The sequence below is a fragment of the Peromyscus maniculatus genome, chromosome 14, assembly GCF_049852395.1.
Source record: "Peromyscus maniculatus bairdii isolate BWxNUB_F1_BW_parent chromosome 14, HU_Pman_BW_mat_3.1, whole genome shotgun sequence".
NCBI lineage: Eukaryota > Metazoa > Chordata > Mammalia > Rodentia > Cricetidae > Peromyscus > Peromyscus maniculatus.
In genome coordinates, this window is record NC_134865.1 from 53,556,349 (window position 1) to 53,582,490 (window position 26,142).

At 45.6% G+C, this 26,142-nt stretch overlaps 1 protein-coding gene and 1 non-coding gene across 9 annotated transcripts in view; one reads left to right on the plus strand and one right to left on the minus strand.

Moving 5' to 3' along the window:
* Positions 1-26,142, minus strand: part of Slc8a3 (solute carrier family 8 member A3) — a 137,213-nt gene that overhangs the window by 11,825 nt on the left and 99,246 nt on the right. For 5 of the 8 annotated variants that reach the window (XM_076550972.1, XM_015991922.3, XM_006973085.4 and 2 more), the window contains one exon: positions 4,413-4,516. In XM_076550972.1, coding sequence (XP_076407087.1) covers positions 4,413-4,516 — 104 coding nt within the window. Of the gene's footprint in view, positions 1-4,412; positions 4,517-6,717; positions 6,825-26,142 lie in introns of those variants that run through there. The other 3 variants (XM_076550971.1, XM_006973084.4, XM_076550975.1) reach the window with 2 other exon arrangements.
* LOC121822614 (small nucleolar RNA SNORA40) lies at positions 13,517-13,646 on the plus strand. The gene has a single exon (XR_006063792.1). It is a non-coding gene; the product is annotated as a small nucleolar RNA SNORA40 (small nucleolar RNA).

The window sequence follows — 26,142 nt, forward strand, 5'->3', positions numbered from 1 at the left end:
GAAGTGTGAGAAGCTGAAACGCCTGCTGAGCAGCTGCAAGGAAGTTGCCCCCACACCTTCCCTGAAAACCTGGGTGCTGAAGATGGAGGCGTGAGGATGAGGGGGCCAAGTGGGTGAAAGAGACACTTCGGTGATCACTGGGATTCTGTCTAGTGATCATGAACATGTGTGTGGTTTGCAACCCTGCCAGAGTAGCTGGCCTGTTGAGGGCAAGAAGAGTGTAGGGCTTGAAGGTGAGCTCCAGAGAGCAGTATGCAAGAGTGGGATGGTATTCCCGTCTATCATTCCCAGGCCTAGCCTTGCAATCAGATCATGCTCTGCCTCCCAGTGCCCATAAGGTTTTCACAGTCACAAATGATATCTCAGCTACCGTTATGGTCAGTGCTTTGATTTTCCCTAAAAGAATGCTAGAAGGAAAAGATGCATCCTCTAGACTGTGGTCCCTGAATGATTTATAGCTATATATCTTGGAGGTCAGAGTCATGGACTCCTATTTCGTATACCCTGTCTAGTCTTGTCCCTGCACTTAGTAATGTTCAATAAAGGCTTGTTGTTTACTATTTTGGCAATTGATAGTCTTTTTGTTCAGAAAGGGTAGGTGAACTCTGGATTTCAGGTACTCTGGAACAGAGGGACTCTGTCAGATCAAAACTTGTATGAGAATGGGAGATGATAAAAGCAAGGTCTCTGCATGGACTGCGGGACAGAGTCTATGAGACAAAGAACATATACAACACAGGACGCCTCTAACTTCTTTTTTCCTCATGCTAAACTTTCTCGTCTCAAAGGTAATGTGACAGATTCTCCCAATGAATGAGAGACTCATCACATAGAATAAGAGTTTAGTCGATGCTAAACTTTCCTGGGCTTTAAAATGCACAAATTAAAAAGGAATCCCTGTGAATTTCACATCACATTTTCATCCTGATTGTGTGTGTAATTGTATACCTCTCGCTCCTTGACTCTTATTGGAACTGGAAACATTTTGCTACCTATTCCTTGTAGAGACTGACAAGGAAAGAGAGTATGTGGGTTCATACTGAGATATCTGCAAATTGTTTTTTTTTCAGTGCCTCAGGAAATGCAGCTCATGCCTGAGACCCATCACTCTACATTCACAGCCACTGAAGATATGGTGGACTCAGAACCGACATGGTGTGTAAGTAGCTGAGCAACAGTTGATTATTTCTAGCTGTTTCCATTTACACCATGAAGGTAATTAGTTGGCTGGTGGATATTCTCATTACATTGACATGGGCAGCAAGGTAGGTAGTTTATTTTGTTCCTTCCATGGGTCTGCAGGAAGAACACTTCAGGCACTAGAATTCAGATGGAGGCTGAAGATCCCAAAACATCAGTGACCCAGCCAAGCAAGTCATACATTCTCTGCTTCTTTTCTTCATGAATCTGAGGTTTCTTACTAAGGAGTACCGGATGCATCTGTGAGATCCACGGAGGTCAATGTTGAGTGACTTGTTACTACCAGGGTGTTTTCCTTGCTTTCCTGGTTATTGAACCTCAGAATCAGGTGAGAGTTATTTATCCCTGCTCAGATACCCCTGAGAGAATTAGGAAAGAAGATACTGAAGGGAACTTTTGGGTTGAGAGCACTTGACAAAGTGTGTCCCTGGATGTAGAAAGAAGAGAAAGAAACAGGCCCCACGGGAGACTTCCTATGGTCAAGCACTGACCCAATAGCCCTGATGAAGCAGCTCATCCTTGCTCACAGAAGTCCACTTTCACACTCTGCGGCTTACTCCACACCAGAGCAATTATGTTTCCTCTCATGCTCTTCTCCCCTCTACCACAGATCATGCAGAACTTTTAATATCACCTCTGAAGGCTGTTGTATTTGCTCAGAATAGAGTCTCCTATTTCAAGTCCAGTCATCTTTTTTTAAAATTCTATTGTCATTTTGACCATGCAAGAGATGATGCCCGTCTGAATGCCTAAGTCTCTCCTAGACAGTGGTGATAATGAAAAGCAATTTCCACTGTGCTGACTCTCACTCTGAAAACAGTAGGGCACCCTGCAAATCAGAATGGATTTTCATTTGACTCTGGATCTAGACAATTGGGTTTTATAACCTTTCACCCCATGATCTGATGCCAATATCAGGGAAGAACTGAAGAAACTAAAAATTAATTCCCCAGAGTCTAGGGCCGAGACCATAGGGCAGGAGGCTGGGAAACCCACATATTTCTTACTGACAACTTCCATCTTGGCACCTTGGTCTTTGGGAAAATCTGGGGGCATATCACACAAATAGTTTTCTGAAATCCTTGTCTCCTTACCTTCCCCAGGCCTAGGCTTCACAAGTTTTTTTTTTTCTGGAATCTTCTTGGTTAAATAATTTAGTGCCAAAGGCAACCTTGAAAGGGGGGCAGCCACAAGTGTTTGCATTCAGCCAGGTCTATAACTTAGGACACTTTTTGTGCTCCTGTTCAGTAGGGGACTCAAAGGGAGGCAGAAAATAGTTGGTTTTAATGGTGAAATAAAGATGTGGGTGGGTTTCTAATCTCTTCCTCCTGCCTGGAGCCTCTGCCTTCCTTTCAGATGCCCTGTTCCATCCAGGGAGCTGCTTTCCTTTTCCCCTTGGTGAAACGGTTTTACACAGGTCTTGAGTATCTTTTGTGTCCAGCCAGTTGTAAAGGTGTGCGGTCAGTGCACAAAGGGGATGTTATGGGAATGAGGTAGGGCAGGTGCTGAGACAGTTTCTGAGGATATTCTGGAAAGTGGGAGCTGGAAGAGAGGCTGGGATAGTGTAGGAGGCAATGGAATGAAATTCTCTTTCTTCTGGCACTCTCTGGTGGTCAGGGTGGTGGGAATACCTTACTCAGTAGGCAATGGAAGATTGAGCTTGCTTTGCCCCTTGAATGCTAGATGTGTCCAAACCAGTGCTGGCACAGAACTGGTGAGTTCTGCAGACAGTTCCGGTAGATGATGATAATTGACCATCACATTTGAGGAGAAGACCTGTAGGAGTGCTTTGATAGTGCCGCTGTTGACCTTGCTCTCTTCGATCTGTCAGTTGAATGTGAAACCACCGAAGAAAATGGTCACCCCTCCTAGATGAACAGATGTTTTCACATTCCCATACTTATTCCTCCAACATTTTCAAAGTGGTGGCGTCTGATCATTTTCATTAAGTAAAGAAAGCATCCCTTCTGTTTTCCTTGGTTGCAACAATGCCAGTGTCAGTCTCTTAAAGATGAGCCATTGGCTGGGATGTTGAGCTTTATATCCTGAGAAAATGAGGAGAGAGTCTACTTCTCTAGTCAGAGATGAGAAGTTCCTTGGGGTCTGAGCATTGTCTTCACTTGCAGATGCTAAGCAAAGGCAGGTATCCATGAGCTGTCCACTGACTATCTTTAGTGTCTCAGTGATCCAAACCACTACTCCATTTAGAATTCCTTTCTTTGATAATCACAAATAAATATTCTGGACTTACCCAAAATCCATTCTTTTCTAGGGCCTTCAGGGAACAGTTGAACCTACAATGACTTACTTTCCCTTACAAATTTTCCATTTTCCATTTTCATTATTCCAAAGTAGCCCACATAAGGCACCTTACTTTAGTCTATGAAGAAAGGTAGGATGGAGTGATGAGATGTCAAAGGGAGAAAGGAGAGCTTGGGATTCCATGTTGCAGGGCTACTTCAGAAAGCCAGCTCTCTCCCAGAGAGCGCTCGGAGACCATGGCCAACTGGTATACCTCCCCATGCCATGGTCTACCCAACTGAGAATAGCCAGATAATGCACTTACCTCCGGGAAGAGCAGAGAGGCCTGTGGGCCACTCTGCAAGTGAACAGCCTGCCAAGCATTCAATAGAGGTTGAGGAGTGCAGCAGAAAATGGTCAAAGCATTATGGCAGCACGGGTCCCACCCTTCCTCCAGGACCCCCCACCATTGCCAATCCCAGCTCGATCGAGAGGTGGTAAGGAAGGGGCACAAGCATGCAATACATCACATTCCTTTCTTTTTCTTCTCCTCCCCACCCACCAAGGAGTTTTCACATTGACAAGCTATCGTATGGGGGCAGAGAATAGGGAGAGTGCAGGGGACAGCAACAATTGGATAACTGGGGAATTAGAGCACAACACAGAAATAACTCATCAGGGCAACGAGGAGTTGAGGCTGCAGTATTGCCCAGAAGGTGGGGAAGGAGGAATATGGAAATAAACTATGGCTAAGAAGGCAGAGATGACACCGAAACAGGGTGGGAGTGAGAATACAGGAGGGAAAAGAATAAAAATTTCTGTCAATAGGAGAAGGAGGAGAAGGGGACAAAAGGTGGGGGGCAAAAATAGAGTCATTTTTTTCTTTTGTATTGTTTCCTTGTTTGTTTAAATTTCTCTCTTTTTTCTTTGCCTTTGCTTGGTTGTTGTTTTGACTTTAAAGAATCTCACACCTGATATTCCACGTTCCATCCATTTCGGTTCACCAAGGGCAATGAAGAAATTCTCTTGCCTTTCGTATTCCTCCTCATCTACTATTTTAACCCTTATGGTTTTCCTGTAGGGACAACAAGAGAGAGAGTGTCGACTAGGTGGGCAGTTTTGTGGTTCACCTGGAACACAGCCTTTAATAACCATCCCCATCACTCTTGGCACATGCAGCCCCGTCCTGCCTTGGTGGCCTTAGACAGGACTATGGTGGATTGTGCTGTCTTATTAAAAAATGCTCTTAGCCTTTCTTGTCTCCTTGGTCACAGTTGTTCTTATAGGTGAGAGAGAAAGGGAACCAGGAGGACAAGGACCAGTGGGCAAAGGCAGCCAAGAAGAAGGAAGGGAGGAAGGGAGGAAGATTGGGATCATGGTGGGGAGGAGTCACTTTAGATCCTGTCAGTAGATCCTGGTTAGTAGGAAGTAAGTCAGGCAGGCAGCACATTCCGTTGGTGTCACATGGTAACAGTAGCATTCCTTTTGGCTTCAAGTAAATGACCTGCCTAATGGAAATGACCCAGAATCCTTCCACAATGAACAAGGCATCTGCCATCCCTTCTTTTGCCTCATTAGGAAAAATTTAAAAGTATTTATGAAGATGGAGACTAGAGAGAGGGGGAGAAAATGGGGGTAGGGAGAAAGGGAGGAAGTGTTCTATTAACTTTCTCATTCTTTATCCTTTAGGGGTGTTCAGTATGATGCAGGAAACCCACACTATTGACATCCCTGTCATAGAGGAATGCTGTGCCCCAAGACTGACCTTCTAGATGCTGATTGCCCTGAATTCAGAACACAAGGTTGTAGTGATTGTTGTCTGTTTCTGGGTATCAACACAGTGGAGTGTCAGTTATAAATAAAAGTAAGTTTTTTTTTAAAGATACTCCATTCCAAGTATTCACTTGAGCCTCATTCGGTCATGTGGTCACGGACCTCATTCAGTCACATGGTCATGTGGTTGCAGCAGGGACCTGGATTTTCACGTTTGGCTTCTCCTGGAACTTCATAGAACAACAGTGGTGGGTAGCAGATCTGGTTAGAGAGCTAGCTGGAACTATCATTCTTCTGAGGATTATTTGTGGTGGGGAAGACACTGGGACCCAATTCCCAGTGATTCTGGGAAAAGAGAATAAATGACAGTTTAAATGTCCTCAGATCCTCTGATGTTCCTTTGACATTCTGAAGATATGCTTCAATTTGATACCAATAAAGCACAAGCAGTGTGTGTGTGTGTGTGTGTGTGTGTGTGTGTGTGTGTGTGTGTGTGTATGTGTGTTTTACTTAAGATTTTTTTCCTACCTTGTTGTGTGGACAAAATCATTGAGCATTTGTAGGTCTTCTGTCTATAAGATGGGAGCCTGCTTTGCTACCACAGGGACTCTTGCAGGAGACTGAAATGAGCCTGGCTTAGAGAGCCTTGAAGATGGCTTGGTCAGGGAATACTGACCCCCTAATCCAGCAGCTCCAGAACAACACAACTTATCCTAGGAAGGATAGTCTGGCTTCCTCTTGGAGGCCAGAGCTGTACAAGGTCATTGGGATGGATAGCACAGCTCTGTCCACCCTGAATCGTCTCATGGGCTTGGAGGGAAAGCTTCCCCTTAGGCCAGACTTCTCTCCTAATATTCCCTCTGCCCCCACATCTAGCTCCCCTTAATAGGAAGAGTAGGATATGGTAGGAAGGTCTTTGATGGAAACCTGGACTTCAAGCTCAGTCAAGGTCAGGGAGTGAAATAAGCTTTGATGGCAGAGACGTGGCAGATAAGATGGCCCCAAAGGGCTCTCTGGGGGAGTGGGACAAAGTGTGGTCCAAATATATTGGTTCTCAACCTCCAGGGACATAAACTCAGCCTTGAGAATAATTTTACTTGTGGAAATCTGTGCTGAGAGTCTGTTTGTCATAATTCCTCCTGTCTGTGAACCTATCTGTCCTTCTTGCCCCCATACCACATCACAGAGAGCCTCATTTATCATATTTACAGAGTGCTCTCTCTCTCTCCCTCCTTCTCTCTCTCTCTCCCTCTCTCTTTTACTCACCCATGTTCATTTTGCTACCCCAGAAAAATTGCTGTTTGTCTTTGAAGGCCTCTCTGTGGATACCATGTGACAGGTTGGCAGGTGTTAGGACAGAGAGAGTAGAAGATGTGAAAAGGGCAAGAGAGGAAGGAAATAGGAAGGTAGGAGGCAAGAGGAAGAGAAGGAAATGGATTGGAGAGAGGAAGAAAGGAAGGAAAGAAGACTGTTACTGTTAGTGTGGAGGACAGGGTACTACACCTTTCTGAACACTCATATCCACCATGCGGGGGCCCATCATCTCAATGAAGTAATTCTTGTTTTTCTCATACGTCTCATCATCAATTACCTTGATGTGAATTGTTTTGCTGTAGATGGAAAAATAAAGTATCATAAGCAAAGGGGCAGAATTGGGGCAAGGCAGCTGGAGAAGAAACAGGAAGAGAAGGAGAGAGAAAGAGACCCAGAAAGGTTCAAGTTGGCCCTAGTTCCTCAAGGGCATGGAAGAAGGTGGCTCTCCTGGCCCTTCTCCAGCCTCAGTGAGTTCTCTTGGGCTTCATGTGGCTGTATGTTATAACCATACTAGAAGACTGGAGAAAGCTCGGGCTTTATAGCCAAAGGCTCCAAGTTCCAATGCCAGAAATGCTATGTGATCTTGGACAAATAATTTAACCAATATACAGACAAGACAAATAAAGTTTACATAATATCATGTATTTTGCACTACCCCCTTTATCCATTAGGAATATATTTCAGGACCCCAGTGAATATATGAAACCATGGATCGTACTGAACCTCATAGTGCTACCTGGAAATATCTATGATGCAGTTTAGCTTATAAATTAGGCATAATATGAGATTAACAACTAATGATAAAATAGAAGAATTATAACATTACCAGTTGGGTGTGGTAAACATTTGTAACCCAAACACTCAGAGGCTGAGGAAGGAGGATCACAGTGAGTTTGGAGCCAGCATGGACCATATAGAAAGTTTGAGGCAATCTGGACTACAAAACCAATTCCCCATCTCAAAAAACTAAACCAAAACAAAAATACTCACAATACCCTATAATAAAAGCTATTTAAAATTTATGAATGGTTTATTTCTGGAGTTTCCCCTTAAGTATTTTCAGACAGTGGTTTTTCATAGGTAACAGAGACTGCCTGGTTCCCACACTTAAAATTTAAAACCATTAATGCCTATGCATTGTATCTAGTAGTGAGTTTCACCGTGACATTTTCCGAGATACATCTATCATGCTTGCCAGCATCCAGTCCTCACAGCCCTGACTGTCTCATCTTCTCCTCTCTCTCTATTCCCCATAGTCTCTCTGAAGACTGATGAAAGGCTACTGCATACATGAGAAGATTGCACTCATGGGTCTTCCCATAAGGTTTATTCTTCTTTATCTCTTTGCTTTTGGAACAAGGAAGAATTTTTTTTCTTCTGGAACAGCAGATGATGATTGAAAGTGCTTATTTTATAGAAAGAACAGAAAGAGAGGGACAAATAGGCCTGTGGGAATCCTGCCCAGAATAGTAGACGCTCTCTCCCTTTTGTGTGGCGGTGGACATCACAGGGAGAACTGCTTGGTTTGCGTCACACATTTTCTATTTTACAGTGACCAGGAGATGCTGTCTACAGATGAGAGGCTGCAGTGTGGGGAGGGGAGGCTACATAACTCTGGAGCTGAGTTCTACCGTGGTCCTTTGGCCAACACCAACCCCAATATGCCACATAGCTTTGGGTATGAAAAAGTGTTAGTTTGTAGAGTGAATGTGTAGGTAACTCTTCTGTGCTACCTACCCACCCCACTGCTACTCCTCCCTGCAGTTGCTTTAAAAAGAGAGGTAAGCCTATGCTGCCAAGCTGTCACTTATGATGGGATATTTCAGGACCAGACCCAGCCTGCATATATCACCTCCACTGGAGGGTATGGGTCATTGCTGCAATTGTGGCCTAGAACTGCATCTCTCTGCAGCATAGGCATGCAGAGCTCTACAGGACCCTGCAGCTCCCATCAGAAGTCCCCTTCCACACATGCCTCTAGGATTGGCCTTTGCAGAGCAGACAGAGGTCTTCTGCTCCACTCTTCCTTCTTTTTCAATGAAGCACACTATCTTTCTAGTCTTACTTATCATAAACTCTTTATTCTCTGAAGCCTCCCCAAGTCAACCATAAGTTTGCTTTGGTGTCTACGATTCCTGTACTAACCTTACTTACTGGGTCCGTCCCTCCTGAAGTGAGCATAACAGCTGCTGATCCTGCCCTAGACCATGTCACTAATTGCTTATGAAATGACACTCTAAACCTTGATGACCTCTATACCGATTGCAGTCCATGAAACCCCAGGTAGTTACCATGGGAAGCGATGCCCTCACAGCCTGTGAAGACCATAGCACTGTGACTTTCCTTCTTCCAGGGACTGATAGCCTGGCTTGAAATCTCTCTCACCCTCACCATCTGGGTAGCCCTGGGCGACCTGATAAAGTCCTCAAGATGTAACATGTTTCAAGTGTGAAGTCTCAAGTGCAAAATGGCACAGCAGAGTTTGCTCTGTAGTGTCCCTCAAACAATAAGGAAGCACACGGAGGGAAGTATGTTTTCTGCTGAGGGTTTAACAAATAGAAGGCATTAGTATTAAGCATAACAACAATTCCAGTTTGAGAGTCACATACAAGGGGATCTTTTCATCTCTAGTCATTAAGTCAGAAAATAAGGTGGAATCAATAAATAGTACTTACTGCAAATAGAAGTCAGGTCAAGAAAGGGCTGGATAAACCAGGATAATAGATCCCTAAATGGATTATTACAGGGCCTTGGAGTGCTAGGAGGCTACAGAGAGAGGCCCATATTCTCTCAAAATCTGGCCTCTGCCATCATCAGTGACAAGCTTGGGGCTGGATAGAACATGTTACACAACGTGGCTTGTGTTCGTTTTGATTTTTAGTGAACAGATAAACAGGAAAAGAGACTCCATGGACATCGTAGTAGAAGACAAGAGGAAGGAGGACAGGTGTTGAGCAGCAGAAGGAGGAAACAGAGCGAGCTGGCAGGGAAAAAAAAACCAGCTGGAGGGTGGGATGAGTGAAGGAGGCAGGGTGTGGGGTTCCCCCACTGAGCTCATTTGTGGGAAAGACATCACATCTGTTCTCACTGAAGGTGTTACCCTGCCTGGAGGCTGGAGAAATCCCCTCACAGCTCCCCAAAACTGACAACGTTTTTATTTCCGTCCCACACACAAATGAGACCACAGAACATTAACTAGAAGCCACCAGCTGGGCCTCGAGTTCTTGCAAACTTGTTCCCTCAGCTTCAGTCAGTGGCACAATCATCTACCGCTTGGCTCAGGTCCTGAACCTGGATTCACCCCTCTCCCATCTTCGTTCTGTCTTCTGTCTTCTCTCCTCTCCACCCACCTCCTGCTCCAAACTCCCTGACCACCACCCTTCCTTCTGCTACCAAGATCAGGACACCACAGCCTCTCGCTTGGACTGTTGCAGCCTCTGAAGAGACTCTCCTGTCCTGGGCTCTGCTTCTCTCTTCCATCTCTTTCCCACATTGTAGCCAGAGTGACAGATTTAAAAGGCAGGGTAGCCAGACATGGTGGAGCACACTTGTAATCCAAGCACTCCAGAGACAGAAGGAGGATTGCAAGTTTGAGACCAGGCTGGCCTACGTAATTATAGGCTAACCTTGGCTGCCCAGTGAGACTCTGACTCAAACACAAAGTTCAGATGCTGCCATATCCCCAGCAGTTGGAATAAGCATATTCCCGTGTCCTAGAGGAGCATCTCCAGCTGTACTGAACTTCACATCTCACTCATCACAAGGTCCCCTTGCTCTGCTCCCAGGCACTGTTCTTTCAGTTTCTCAGGTCAGGTTATTTCCCACTCAGGGTAGACTTCCTCATGTTCCTTGTCTGGGATGCTCTTTACCTACACCTGGACTTATCCCCATCTGTTGGATTTCCTTGTCCACTTTGCCTCCTTGGAGAAGCCTTCCATAGCCAGCTTAGCCCCTAGAATTCCCCTCCTACCACAGATTGCATTCGGTTCCTTCACACAGTGGTGTGATGTTCACGGCTTGAAGTCAGCCTGTTGGTTACTGTTTCCTGTTGGTCCCTCTTGAGTGGAAACTCTGTGAGAGCAGGGACTGAACCTGTCTTATCTGAGGCTTCAGTCCCTGCCTAGTACACACCCACCACACAAGAGACCCCCAGAAAGACCTTGTAGAGTAATGTCTGGGGTGTCTGGTTGCTGCCACACCTGGAGTCTCATGTCTTTCAGCTATAAAAAAAAAATGTGACAAAGGACAAAAAATTACTTTGAAGATTACTGTGATGGCATGCCCAAGGATTCTGAGGGACACAATATCTGGGAGACCAGTGCCACCCCACTGAGATCTTCAGCTTATTAAACCTCCATTTGTCCACTCTGGGGAAGATGCTGTCCACAACTAACATGGAAGCCATTAATTCAGATGCTTCATTCTGTGATGCCAGTTTTTCCTTCCAGCTCAGTGGCTGCTTCTGAATGGAGGACACAGGCTATCCTCATCAGCTTCTTGGAGGGCCAGCGATGCTATCGGAGGCTACAAGGCCAGCACCTGCCTTTTCTACTAGCCTTCTGCTAAGAGGTGCCAGAATATGTGGCATTCCCAGCTTGGGACCTGGCTGTGTCTCTTGGAGATGAACCTCCTGGGAGCTCTCCCAAAAACCCAAGAGGGATTAGGAAAACATTTCCCAGGCCTGGCTGGCCTCTCACAGCATTGCTTTGCATGGAGGACACCCAATCCGAGCGAGCCTCTGAGCTTCATTTCTTTCTGACTGTTGAGTTCTCTTAGACCAAAGGGGCAGGAGCAGCATTTGTTAGTTGAGTGAGTGAATGATACATCAGAGGGCCACCCCAAGAGGGAATTGGGCCTTCTGGAAAGTGATCTCTGCAAGGGTCATGCCCGGTTACTCTCAAATTCCCAGAACACAATTCTCCATCTCTATAACAATGAATATAACCAAGTGTCAGCTCTGTATTTACAGGCCTGTTGGAGCCCCACATTTGCCCCGAATCAGCCCCAGGGAGTGTTGGGGGGAGACAGGAAGATTCACAGCTCCATTTCCCTCCTTCCACGTCAAGAAGAGAAGTGAGAAAGCAGCAGTGATCTAGGAATAGATGCTTGCTATGCCCTGAAATTGATAAATCCCCTTCTTGGAGAGGCAAGGGGAATAATCTATAAAATAATTTATTTAACAGTGTGTCTGCTCCCGGCACTGTAGACAGAAAATGGCTGGTTATCTGATTCATGGCTTTAGAGATGTTGGGTCTCTTTCTGGCTCTCTTTCTCCGCCTGGGATCTCATTTTCAAGGATGAGTTTGATCCAAGCTGGAAAGCATTTTTTATTGTATAGACATAAAACTTCAGACCCGGGGGCAAACCTTCTAATAATTCGGAAGAGACAGCTGCCGGCTCCAAAGAGCCTGTGTCGAGCCCAGTCGAAGCTCTGCACCTCAGCCTTTACTCTCTCGTCCACGTGAGCATCTGCAAACCTCTCATTTTCAGGCGAGTAATTTCTAGAGATGCTGTCGAATAGCAAATCTAGGAAAGATTACTGTTCCCGGGTTAGACAGAGAAACTACTTCAGCTAGAGACTCAGCTACATGGGGGATCCGCCAGCGCTAGGGATGTTTTTTTCACTGAACCAGACACGGACCAAACTGAAGCAGGGTTGCAATACCACGTGACGCCTGGTTCCACAGAGCCTGCTGCCCTTGGGGCAAGCTTAACAAGCTTAACTTCTTGAAGAATAGAACCCCAAAATGTGCTTTTCACAAATGCAGGGAGCCAGAGACCGTCATAATACCTTCACACGAGCTGAGGAGCCTTGGGTGCGCAGTGTAAGGGAACACCAGAAACCTCAGCGCTCAAGCTAAATCACGTCTTAATACTGCAATTAAAAAAAAAAAAATCAGAACTAGTGGGGGGAAAACCCATCCTGAACAAAATGTCAAATTTCAGATGAAGACAGGTTCCTGAGCTGCATCTGCATGACTCTCCTCGGCGGCCTCACTCTCCTCTTAGCATGTCACTGCATTCTTGTGCTGCTTGGTGCCTGGTGGCACAACAGGAAGAATCGTGGATGAGGAAAGCTGCCGAGTTTCCGCTACTTCTTTCGTGTGGGTCCTCCCAAACCACCTACTCTTACCCAGGGAAAGCAAGAGGCTCCTCTCTGGGGTGTTGATGGGCAGCATCAGGAGCAAAACCCCAGAACCCTTGCTTTTTGTAATTGCAGATCTCATCCAAACATAAAAGTATGTATGTGTGCAGGTGTGTGTGTGTGTGTGTGTGTGTGTGTGTGTGTGTGTGTGTATGCATATGTATGTGCATATGTGTTTGTGCTTGTGAATGTGCGCATGTGTGTATGTGTATGTTCATGTGTGTCTGGGGTGTGTATGTGTGTTTGTGTGTGCATAAGTGTGTGCATGTGTGCGTGTGCACCTGTGTGGGTATTTGTGTGTGAGCATGTCTCTCAATATGTGTGTATGTGTGTGTGTATGCATGTGTGTGTGCATGTGCACATGTGCCCATGTGTTGTGCAGGGTTCCACACTCACCCTCAGGGACTGCTTTCCCAGTCTGACTGCTTGCAAGTCCACAACTGCTCCTGCTCTCCACTGACTCTGTTTTCTCGCCTTCCCTCTGCAAGAACCCCCCTGCCATGAACCAGCCTGAAGCATTCCACAGGCCCAGGCTCTTACAGTAGAGAGAGCATGGTTAGAGGGTGGGATGGATAGAGAAGATGGTGAGGAAACAGTCTTTGAATTGTGCTCTAGGCAGATGGCTGCTAGTTTTCTATGGTCCTGGCATCTGCCTCCCGGCCCTGTTGGGCTGTGGGTCCCTTCTGCTGGGACCTCCTCTTGGTAACACCACTCCCTCTAATCACTGTCACCTCAGACACTGTCACTCTCAGCAGTCCCTGGGCTCACTCTTTGCTCCCATTCCTGATGTTCTAATACAGTCTGTTCTTTCATCAGCCAGAGACTCTCTGTAGCTTGTAAGAGAAAATCTTTATTATTTGTGTGTTGTTGAACTGCCGGCCAAAGATTTAAAGAAAGGTCCAAAAATAAGTCCTCTTCTGCAACCCAGAACTTGCTGTTCAGAATGAGTTTTGATACATATGAGAAGGACTGTGATACCAGAGAGCTCCAAGTGATGACAGTGTTCATACAAAAGTTGGCCCCAGGAATAAAGAACAGATAATTCTAGATTTAAAAGAGAGGGAAGTCCCAATGTGCCACTTTTTTTTTTTTTTAAACTTAGGTTCCATGCATCAGACCCTGCCACACTTGGAATAAAATTGAAACTGAATGGGGATGGAGAGAGGGCAGCTGTTGAGAGTGTCTGTTGCTCATGAAGATGCCTGAGCATCCGCGTCAGGTGGCACACAACTGTCTGTAACTCCAGTTCAAGAGATCTCATACCTGCTTTGGGCTCTGAGGGCACCTGCAGACTTGGGGCATTCTCTCTCTCTCTCTCTCTCTCTCTCTCTCTCTCTCTCTCTCTCACACACACACACACACACACACACACACACACACACACACACACACATAAACAAATCTTAAAAAGAACCAGGGAAAACAAAAATAAACCTTAAAAGTAAAACAAACCATTGAACCTGTGCGGTCTAGCTGAGAAGCTCCAAGACAACAGAAGCTTTGGAAGGCTTGAGGAAGCACAGTGTGCTGGGCTCCATTCCCAGAGTTCCTATTGCAGCAGGTCTGCACTGGCCCTGAGGATGTGCATTTGTGGACACATGCCCAGGAGCTGCACAGCTCACCTGGCTTGTTTCACAGAACACCGTCTGCTAGTCTCCCTCTGTTGACTTTGTCCCAGCATACCCGCCTTCTCTTACCTCAAAAGCACAAACCCAATTCCTGCCTCGGGACATGGGCAGTAACAGTTTCCCTTTTCTGGACTGTCACTTCCCCAGACATTCTCAGAACCAGGTTCTCTAAAAAGGTTTATGTTACTTCTTTGTCTTCTCTACCTGATCCTCTACCACCTTTCCACATCAGCCTGTCTCACCTTCATCCTATTCGCCTGCTTACCTGGCTCCGTTACCAGAATACTAAGGCCATTAAAAGCAGAAACCCTGTCTGTCTCTTTTACCAACACCTGATACACACTCCAGCTCATGGGCAGTTTATATTTATTGAACAGATGATTGGTGAATAGCCGTAGTGGTGGAGCCAGAAGCTGAGTCCAGGGCATTACAGCACAGAGCCCATGCTTAGTGCTTAGCATGAGACTACAGTCAGAGATGCAGAAGAACCCTTGCTGTGTTTCTCATTTCATCCTTGTACACACTACTCCATTGAGAAGCACCGTCATGAAGCTACCTCTATGAATAGATGGCTTTAATGCTTCCCCCATCCCTTCCCTAACAGTCTAGACCTCTTTCTGTAACCTTTAAACCATGTGCAAAAAGAGTTGCCTTGTGCTCACTCTGCTGGCCACTTCATTTACTTATTATTGACCATAGTTCTACATCTCAGCTTTTTCCCACTGCTTCTTCTCATGACTGACACCATGGGGATAAAGATTTTCTCCATCATTCAATGGTGAAGAGCCCCAGCCTTAGCATCAGAGCTATCCATTTACAGTGCTTACAAGTCTTAGCCTTTTGACTGATTTGTGGAACCCTGTGAGCCTCCATTTCCTCATCTGAAGGAGGACATAGTTGTAAGACTTACCTCACGGGGTCTTTGAGAGGACCACAGGAGATAATACGAGGAAAGTTTGTAGCAAGTAACTGGCCAAGAATACGGAGTCAGAAATACTAATTTGATGATTTTCTGTTTAAGCTATAACTGATGCAGTCCTTTCTCTGGTTCCCAGGATGGACTCCCAAGAGGATGACAAAGCTGACAGTCTAACAGTGTTGGTTTAGGGCCAGGCACGGTACCTTTTCAACTCCATGAATGGCGTGATGAGGAATCGCAGATAACGGGTTATGTCTTGTCATACTCCTGCCTATGAATGGGGACCTGTCTTAGTGAATGGGGACCGACCTTTCTCTTCACTTATTGTCCTGGTGCCACAGAGTAACCTTCCCTATTGCTTAGCTCGGCTCTCTTTCTTTTCTAAGTTGACTGCAGCAATGGCTCATCTGCATATTCACATCCCATTATAGATCGACAGGCTCAGGGGCTCCTGTTTCATCTCCACAGTGGGAGGGAGCCAAAGAGATCCATTTGTATTCCTGGGGCTGTTGGCTTGGATAGGGAGAAGTTCTCCAAGAGTGATCAGGGCTTGTCAACACCTGCCCACACCCAGAATGTGATTTGTTGGTGCCATTTCCAAGTTCTCAAGTGCCTTTGCCACCATGCCCCAACTTCAGTGAATTCTCCCCAGCTCTTCCCTGGGTGAGGAGAGGTGTTGGGCTGGGAGAGTCTGTCCCCTTTTAGACCCAGTGGCCCCTTCCTCTCATTTCCACAGCTCCAATCTGTCCACCGTGTGCAGAAGGTTTGCAGTCAACACTCCTTGTAAGCAGGGCATTTACATATTCGTTTCCTATTGGAAGAAATAAAATGAGCTTGGGAAAGCCTGGATTTACAGAGAGGCCAGATTCAACTGACAGGAGGCAGCTTAGGAAACAACAACAACAACAACATGTTTGTGTATATGACATATGGGGTACTGCTTGCTGCCTTCCTGGATGAAATTATGGGCATGGGACAGCCAGAGAGACTCATTCACCTGAAACGGAAGGAGATGACATTCTGGGGTGATAAAAGAAAGCACAACCGTGGTGACAATAATATAATACATTTTAAACTCTACATCTGCCTGGAGGGCTCTTAATCAAGGATTTCAAAGCCCTTTCCCTCCATCTTGCCCATTCATCTTTCCCCCATCCCCGGGAAGGAGCTGGCAGGTAGGTAACGGAGCACTATAAATAGAGCGCTGTATCATTATCTTTGATTCGAGCACTGTGTATTTAGACAGCGTTTTCTCTGAAGCACTCAGGAGCTCCACACACATGATATTATCTAATTGGAACCCATTCATAGAGTATCCCCCACATTTGCTGCCTTCCAGGCAGTTTGGAAAGCTCCAGATCCACAGAAATGCACATTTTCCATGCCAACTCTCTTCCTTCCTATTCCTATGAAGGTCATAGGCACGGGCACTTCTCAGGGCCGCTCTTGCGAACCTGAAGCAGCCAACACTACAGCTTGCTCACCTCCTCTTGGTAGTTTGGGGACACAAGCAACCTCACACACCTACTCAGTTTTACAATAACGATGCCCAGGGGTGGTAGGGCACATTTCTTTCCTGCCAGATCTCATGTGAGTCTACTTTCTGGTTTTGCAAAGCCTCACTTATGTGGCTTCATGATCTCGTAAAGATACAGGTAGGGGATGGACTGGAGCATGCACTGGCCATGTGGGCTCACGGCTGAGGCTAAGCTCCTAGGAGTCTCTGCTTACCCTGAAAGTGCACCTCACTTTACCCCTCCCCTGGCGGACTTCTGTATTTCCCTTCTACCGGTGCCATTCGACAAGTGACATTCTTCTGGTATGTACTTACATTACATGTCCCAGTTACACGGAATTGATCAATGATACAATTGTCACCTGTCATCCCTGTCATCCCTGCTGTCCTAAAGTCTATGAGGACAAGCACTGTGTTTGTTTGAACTAATTGTCTCTATCCCCTGAGGTGAGAGCATACGTCAGATGCTTTATAAAAGGATTTGTTGAGTGAATGAATGAAGGAATGAATGACAGTAGGAACCACAGAGGGCATTCTCTGGGTCAGGGCTCCCAGTGATGCCATTGTACACAGGTCTGAGTGCAGAATCCTGTTCCCTGGAAACTACTCCCTCACCTTCTCCCCACTCTCAGCCCCCGAGGACAAAAAGCATCAGTTTAACAGAAGTTATAGTTCATTTGGCACCATCCAATAATTTAGTTGCACCCAGGACTCAAATTGCTTATGAGATCTGTTTTGAAAGCTAGCGCTTCCAGGAGAAGTCCCCACCTGCACCTGTCTATGCAGTATCGGGGGGAGGGAGCAAAGTCTGAATAACAGAAACTTGAGTTAACAGCAGCTCTATGGCGGACGGGTGTGTGACCCTGGCCACGTTCCTATCCACTTTGAGCTTACTGTCTCTTCAGCAGTGATGTGAAGATAACTTCCACCTTGGGTGGCTGTGAGAGTTAAATGAGAAAGCCCAGGCAGTGGGCTCAGCAAATGATTGCCCCTTCCCTTCTTTTGCCCCTTGACCTCCGCCCCCTCCCACAGTCCTCTCTTTGGGGGTGGGGGCAGTTGCCATTTGGATGCGTCTACCTCCCAGGTTTTAGGCGCCATGCTGGAAGTGTTGAAACTTGGACTATATTTAGATGCCTTAGCTCTTCTACTTTTTTACACCACTGGGTTGCTATGGTGACGGTGGAGGGGGGAGGGGGGAAGGACAGCTTGGAAAAAAGCATGGAGCTCAGCCATGAAGATCAGCAGCCTTGGCTGTGGACTGTTTTGTGCGCTAGCACTCTCTAAGGAGCCTTACCTGTGCATTTCATCTGGAGATGCTGCAAGGAGTCAGGCACTGCCTGGTAAAGGCCAGAAGGGAAGGGGAGGAAAGGGAGAAAGGCCTGTGCTAAAAACTGCTTCCTTCACTGGCCAGAACACAGCCTTAAGCCTTGCAGCCTTCCTCAAATGGCTCCACTATCAATCAAGTCAGGCGACAGTAAGTGAGGCTGGGTAGACGGATAACATCAGTTATACTGGAGTCCAGAAGTCATTCAGACCAGATGCCTCCTCAAGAACGAAGTCCTGTCATGGCCCAGGATTGTCGTGAGTTTGGCCCATAGGAGAAATCCAAGTCACACAGGGGCAGAAATGAAACTGTGCTCAGAACTCTGATGGATTTGGTGGATTTTCAGGTAGGCAGGCAGGCTCCGAGCTGACGACAGAGCTGGGCACTGCAGAAAGACCCAGGGCTCCTAAAGCATCATGTCACTGGGTCTTTGAAATGGCTTGGGTAAGCAGGATTATCTCTTCATGAGGAAATGACATAGGGGAGTTGATGGTTTACCCAGTGTCTCACAGCTGGTAAGTGGCAGGGTTAGGAGTTAAACTCAGGCCACCTGGAATCCAAATCTATTGTTCATTCTGATATACCAGTGGTTATCAAAAACAATTTATTAAAGCTGAATATAATGTATGTGAAGAAAGGTAACAAAAAAAAAAGCTAAAGGTAGAGCTGTCATTTCAACATGGAGAGTTCATCTTGGACAGTTCTACTTCTAGGAAGAGAGGATTATGGGTAGGACCTTGCAAAAATGTGGTCACTGGTGCAGCCATCTTAAAAACCCCAGAGAATGGTAAATGTACTGGCTGCTATGCCCCAGTCCAAGATGCTGACCAAGCAGATCTGGGGTGCTAGTATTTGGATGAGAAACCAGAAGATTCTGATAAATACTAATTTAGCTGGGGGGTATCTTAGCAACTGGGAGATGGAACACATTTTTGCATCACACATCTCTTTTCCTATCTGATTTCTCATTTGTCAGCGATCAAACATCAAGAAACACTCAGGTAGCTGGGAGTGGTGGTGGACGCCTTTAATCCCAGCACTTGGGAGACAAAGGCAGGTGGATCTCTGAATTTGAGGACAGCCTAGTCTACAGTCAAGGCCACACAGAGAAACTCTGTCTCAAAAAAACAAAAAGAAAAAAGTCAGGCTGGGCTGTTCAGTGGTTTTCTCATCATCCTCAGAGCCTCTATCTGTTGTTAAATCTTGGGCTCTAATCTCAGGAATTCCAGAATGGGAGGAAATGCTCTTGGTTGTGTTCTCTTCTGTCTTGTCTGTGCAGAGTCCCTTGAGCTGGCATCTATGTTCATATTCTGGTACTTTGTTCTGGGGCCAGGGGCAGGCAAGGCCGAATGGAGTGGGGCAGGACTAGGAGACGACCTGGTTATAATCAAAATGGAAGCTCCTGGTCAAAAGGAAAGTGGCTTATTTCACTTCTAAAGCCTTCCTGAGTTCAGATCAGTTATAACTAGTTTCTATTGGCCCACTTTTGGAGCCTGATCCACCCCTCTTCCCAGCATCTCCTTTAGATCGTGGCCAAATACACAGAGTGACATTTTCTGAGGATGCATGCCTCCAGCATGGAGCCCTCTGGTTCAGAGTGATGCTCTCTGCACAGCTCTTGGCAGTTTATGAAATGCTCTCCTAGAAGAGTTTTCCAGTGTTCTTGTAGGATAAGCAGAATTGTTGTCAAGGAATTTATTTATTTATTACTGAAAATGGAGCAGTGGGGCTAGCTTTTAGACATCTTGGTCTTTCTTCCAAGGAAGGGTGGGTCTTGTTGGAGAATCAGCTGCAATTGCCTTAAGTTCTGCAGCAATTGGAGAAAGGAATGCAGGTCTCTTTTCACAGAGGAATACTTTTCACAGAAGAAACTTTTCACAAGTTTGATATATATATCCAGTTCCCAGTTGCCTACCACTGGCCTCTAATTTTCAAAGGAGAGGATTTTACAAAAAAATTCTTTGCATAAACAATGAACTCTTCTGTTTAGCGAATTATAATATAGTTCATTTGATTATCACAGCACTCCACTGACATCCAGAGGTGGATTCACTCTCATTTGTGCGTTGTGGCAATTGAGATGCAGGGTGTCAGGGTATCGGCCTAAGTTCATGCAGTGGGTGAATAATACAGTGTGCACTAGACTCATGCCTTCAGCTAATGAAGTGGAAATCTTTCAAGTATCCTTTCTTTCTGCCTGTCTACAAGTCTTTTCTAATCCCAACTTAGACATTCTGAAGGCAACAAAAGAAATGTGTAGAGACAGTCTATTTCAGTGAGCCAAGAATATTATAGTAGAGGAGAAGGTAGAGCAGAGATCTTGTGCATAGATTGATCTATGCTCGACTCTTGTCTCTGTCACATACAGCTAGATAATACTGGCTGCAGGATAGGTTATTTTAAGTCTAGTTTCTCATCTGTGATAGAACGACATGAGGATCAAGTGAGATGCTTTTCTGTGAATTACTTAGTATAAATTTCTCAATACATACTCTTTGCTATGTTGCTGTCCACAATGCTGACATCAATCACTGAATCTGTCTTAATTAGAAGATCCTGAAAAAGATGGCATCATCTTGGTATTTTCTAAGATGGAGTTTGCATCTCACAGGTTTTGACATCATCTCTTTTAATAAATGTTCCTATCCTGTTTCCTAAAAACAGCCAGGGTGCTTCTCTTCCTCCTCCTCCTCCTCCTCCTCCTCACTATCATTATTATTATTTATATCCCACTTTAAGAGGCATTTCAATGCTTGATGCTGTCATCAGCCTTCTTGGTCATGAGGATAGAAATCCTGCGAATGGGTGGTTATCTTACCTTTTCACCTAGCTGGTCATTATTCAGTGGAGCTTAACACATGGGTGTCTTTTTATTTTGTCCTCACACTCTGTTTGGTCAAGTTTCTAAAGAAGCAAACTTGTCACTGAAGCCATCAGATTAGAGCACTGAGCATTTCTCTCATATAAACCAATCCCTCACATCTCCAAGGACTTTTCCATCTCTGTCCAGCATTCAGTTTCTGAGGGGAGTGTGGTGTCCAGGAGCATGGCCTTAACTGAGGGGACTGTGGAATATTTTCTGAATTGCTACATGTTCGTGGAGAATCAGAGACCATCCAGTGAGAGAAAGCAGACAGAACTGCTGGACTTCAAAACAAAAACAAAAACAAACAAACAAACAAACAAACAAACAAACAAAAAACTGGACTGCAGGTTCTGAAGAGCTCCAGGCATTTGGAGTCCTAGAATTCCATTTCCTTAGTGGAGTTCTTTTTTTTTTTTTTCCTATGTAAGACAAACAGAGGGGTGGAAGTGTGAAGAACAATGTCGGGGAGGATTGTACCTAGGGACATTTCTATGAAGCTCATGCGGTTGGCGGTGAGCCGAAGAGACATTTAGACAAACTGTGTATTGGGACAGGAGTGGGAAGAGGCGAATGAGACATCCAACACCCCTCATAAATGACTAATGGCTTTCTGTGCAATGTGACAGGTATCAGGGACTGAGGGTGTTAAAAAGAGAAGTAAGATGTTGTTCTTCATTTCAAAAAGCTTAGTTTGATGTGACTTAAAAATATGAAGAACTATACCAAATGGTCAAAATTATAGCCTACAGATACATGTTTGGCAACTTCCTCTAAATTCTCTTTTCACCATTTTTCATGTACGGAAAAACAACTCACGCCAGCATGTACACAAAACCACACAGTAACGATAACAGAGAGATTACACGTTCCTCTGTGAAGGTGAACTATGGCCCCCACTCTCCCTGGACAGCAATGGAGGTAGTTCACATTGTTTATTTTGTTGGGTGATGCCCTGAGGCTCTTCTCTCACCCTTAACCTGGTTCACCCCTTTGCCTGCATTGACCAGTATGACTACATTCCTATAATATTCCCAGTACAATGTCTGGAGCCTGGTTAATGGGAGGCATGCTAATAAGAAGCTATGCTGGGGAAAGATGAATAAAACAATTATCCTGCTCTTTAGGAATTCTCAGTCTGGTGGAGAAGACATACATGTCAGCAGAGACTTTTACTATAAACCCAGTCTTACTTACACAATTGGAAGGGTCCTCAAAGACTAGAATTCTTAAATGCCCTGTGCTGCGTGTCTTTTAATAGTAACACCAACGCATACTCCCACACCCTTTAACTTGGCCCAGGCACTGGCTGCTTTACATGTATGAGCTCATCTGGTCACCACAATCCACTAATTATAGAAATTGTCAGTCTCTTTTTTTTTTACATGTGATAAAGCCAAGGCACAGGGGGATTAAGAAACTCGTCAAAGGTCACACAGCTGATAGACGAGAGAGAGAATTTGAACCGCAGAAGTCTAGCTCCACATCCAAAGAAACAAAGGGGTTTGGGGCATCACTGTAACCTTGTGATCAGTTAGGGTTTGAAGTGCTGTAATAAAACACTAGGACCTGAGCAACTTGGGAAGGAAAGGGTTTATTTCACTTACAGCTTAAATAAGTCCATCACTGAGGGACGCCAGAACAAGGAACTCAGAGCAGGAAGCTGGCACAGGAACTGACATAGAGACAGTGGAGGGGTGCTGTTTACTGACTTGCTCCTCGTGGCTTGCTCAGCCTGCTTTCTTACACCGTCCAGGACCAACAGCCCAGGGGTGGTACCATACAAAATGAGCTGGGCCCTCCTATATCCATCAGCAACCAAGAAAATGTCCCACAGGCCAATCTGCTGGAGGGACTTTCTCAGCTGAGATGCTTCCTTCCAAATGTCTCCGGCTTGTGTTAAGCGGACACAAAACTAACCACCAATCTTGTGTTCTCTATGGCATTTTTATAACCAGCATTTATGGGGTGTTCCTTCCAACTTATTTAATTCCCGTTGCAGCTTGATGGGGCGGACACTGGTGGTGCATCAGAGCGATACAGTGAAACGTCTGAAGTAGCATGAAGAAGTGGAATGAAGCCAGGCTTCCAGCCCCATTGGCTGAGTCAAAGCTCTAAGCTTTCCATTCATCCACACTTCTTCCTACAGAGGGCTGATTTTTGGTGGGATCTCAATAACTCCAGAATTAGTATTTCTATTCCCTTTGCCTAAGCGCAGATACACCTATCACTTTCCTCCAGGAACGAGTCTGTGTCCACGCATTTGTGAAGTGGATCAAATGGCATCAATCAGATCCCCTACTCCAGGAAGGCGGTGCTGAGCAAGGAGCCCTGAGGAGAAGAGGTTACAGATACCTGACACAAGCCCCCCTTGCAGTTCCAAAGGCTGCAACCAACTGTAGCTGGGGGCCTCAGACCCTGGTGTTCCATTACTCAAAACATAGGCCTCACTGTCTTTATGACTATCTAAAAAATCAGAAAGCCTCTGAACATCTCCAGCTGTATAACATATTTTAAAAATTGCTATAATGCTCAAAGGGAAAAATAATTTATCATAATTCTTAACTTCAATTGTTCTGACCAAGGTTTATGTTAAGAGCGTATTAGAAAAAGCCATCATAGCCGGGCAGTGGTGGCTTATGCCTTTAATCCCAGTACTCAGGAGGCAGAGGCAGGTGGACCTCTGTGAGTTTGAGGCCAGCCTGGTCTACAAAGAGAGTTCCAGGACAGCCAGAGCTGTTACACAGAGAAACCCTGTCTCAAACAAAACAAAATAAAGAAACAAATGAAAAGATAACCATCATAATAGGAAAAGAAAAACAGTTCCATGTAAAGACTAGGGAAGAATGGGAAAGAAACAGAGGCAGATGGCCCTGAAGAAGTGCAGCCTTCCTAAGGGGGCTCTTGGGCTGCTGTACAACTCTCATCTGTCTCCTCAGGTTTTCAGAACACTGATAGTGTTTATTCTGTTATCTATTGATGGGCAGCGAGTCGTATAGCCTTGCCTATCAGTGACCGCTGGGACTTGGGTCCAATAGGTGTTCACACTTGATGTTTGCTCTCACTTATCTTCACTTATTTTTGTTGCTTCGCTGTAAAAACATCTCAAGAGCCATTCTTTCCCCATTTTCCCATCTTAAGCAGTCGCTCTTGGTCAAATTTTCAATTCTGGTTTCTGGGTGTATTGGAAGAGCACTTAGATTGCCACTCACAATTTCAGTTCATAGGCGTCTGAAACAAATGCAAAGCAGTTTCTACACAAATCCAGAGGAAATGTCAGCATCTTCTATCTCATGCTTTTGCTTTTCAGAGTTTGAACTCTGTGTCCTATCTGCTAGTTTCCACTCTGTAATAGGCATACATAAACCTGAATTTTGCCCCTGCCAAATAGAAAAATAGATAACTATTTAATTAATAGCATCCTAAATACTCATGTTGCACCTACCCGTATAGGGAAGGGATGGGCTAGAAACTGACAAGTAGAAACTGGATCCTCTGTCCTTCAAGAGATTGCCATACAGCTGCTTAACAGGCAGGCCTTAATGGAGAACAGGCAGATGCTGTAGGAAGTATGTGATCAGTGGAAAGAGCCATCAACTGGTAGATATTAGAGATGGTCATTAGGAATACGGGAGGTTTATGGCGTTGAGGTGGGCAGTGGGAGGAGATTGTGACTAGTTCAGTGCTGAAACAAGACAATGAGAAAGCAGGTGGTGGAATTGGTCCCCATGGCCACGGCAGAAAGGTATGGGGGCAAGCTATGAGACACTGCCTCGCGGTGTTCTGAGAATTAACAGACCTCTTAGAGCAGCATGCCCTGGGAATAGACTTCCTCCAGATAGGTTTTCTGGGGAAGACATGATCCACCCCCACCCCTCCCCCTCCCCGCTGCCCCTTGTGAGTTCTGCTGTTTCCTTCCTAAGGATTGCTTCGAAGCAAATCTCTCAGAGCTGTGGCAGCTGGGAATGGCTCTGTCCTCCCTGCTGCCCTGAGGCAATGGCTCTTTCCCCTTCAGCTGATAAAGCCCTCTCCTGCTGCTTCCCACCGCTGTCTTCTGAGTCACTTCTTCGTCAGTAATGACTTCAGTGCCTGGCTCACAGTCTTCCTGACAGCACCCCGGCTGAGGCTAGTACCCAAGATGACTAATTAAAAACCCTTGGCCCTCAGTCTCTTGATCTTTTCATTTTCAGTGACCTTTGCCTCCACCCCAGCTATCCACTCTCAAGTCTGTCTTGAGCCTTATCATGCACCACCATCAAGATACCAAACTCAACCATCCCACAGCTGGACTTACTATTGGCTTGGCCAAAGCCACCTCTCCTCAAGCCCATGTCAGTGGATCATGAAGCTACCTATTCACTCCTGTATCCTGGCTCCCTCTCTGGACCACCGAGCTTCTAAGCATAAACTAGCTCTTATTGCTTTTGCCTACTACATCTCACCAGTACAGTGGCCTCCTTTAATCTCCTGTCCAGACTCCCATGTGTGGGTCACCAATGCTTCTGGCCAGGATTGTGGAACTCAGTTCCCTGAGCTGATTCATGCCCACTCGACTTCATTCTCTGCATCTGTTCAGGCACAAATCTCCGTTATGACCTTTCCTTCCTCTGAAGCCATAGGCCTTTCCTCTGAATGCTGTTACTTGCCTGCTTGGTTCCCACTTATTATGGCTAGTTAATTGTCAACTTTGACAGAATCACCTAAGAAATGGGCCTCTGAGCATTCCTGGGGGGGGATTATCTTGATTATGGCTTGAGGTGGGAGAACCAGCCCATTATGGGTGGCACCATTCCCTAGGCAAGGGACCTTGGGCTATATAAGAGTGGAGAAGTTGTGCTGAACATTAGTATTCATGCATTCACTTATCTATTCTTCTGCAGATGTACTATAGCCAGCTGATTCAAACTTCTGATGCCTTGACTTCCCCACCATGTTAAACTGTAACCTGTAACTCTAAGCTTAAAACAAAACAAAACAAAAACAAAAACCTTCTTTCTCTATTAAGTCACGTTTGCCAGAGTATGTTTTTTAGTAATTGAAAATAAGAGTAAGCCCATCCCTGACACTGCCTGGAGCACCAGGACCCATAGGCTGGATGACCCAGGGACCTAGGATAGAGCCAAACAGGACTAGAGGAAAAAATATGTCAATGTAATGATGCCTAGCAATGTTCTGCTATACTCATAGATTGTCATCAGAGAGGCTTCATCCAGAACTGA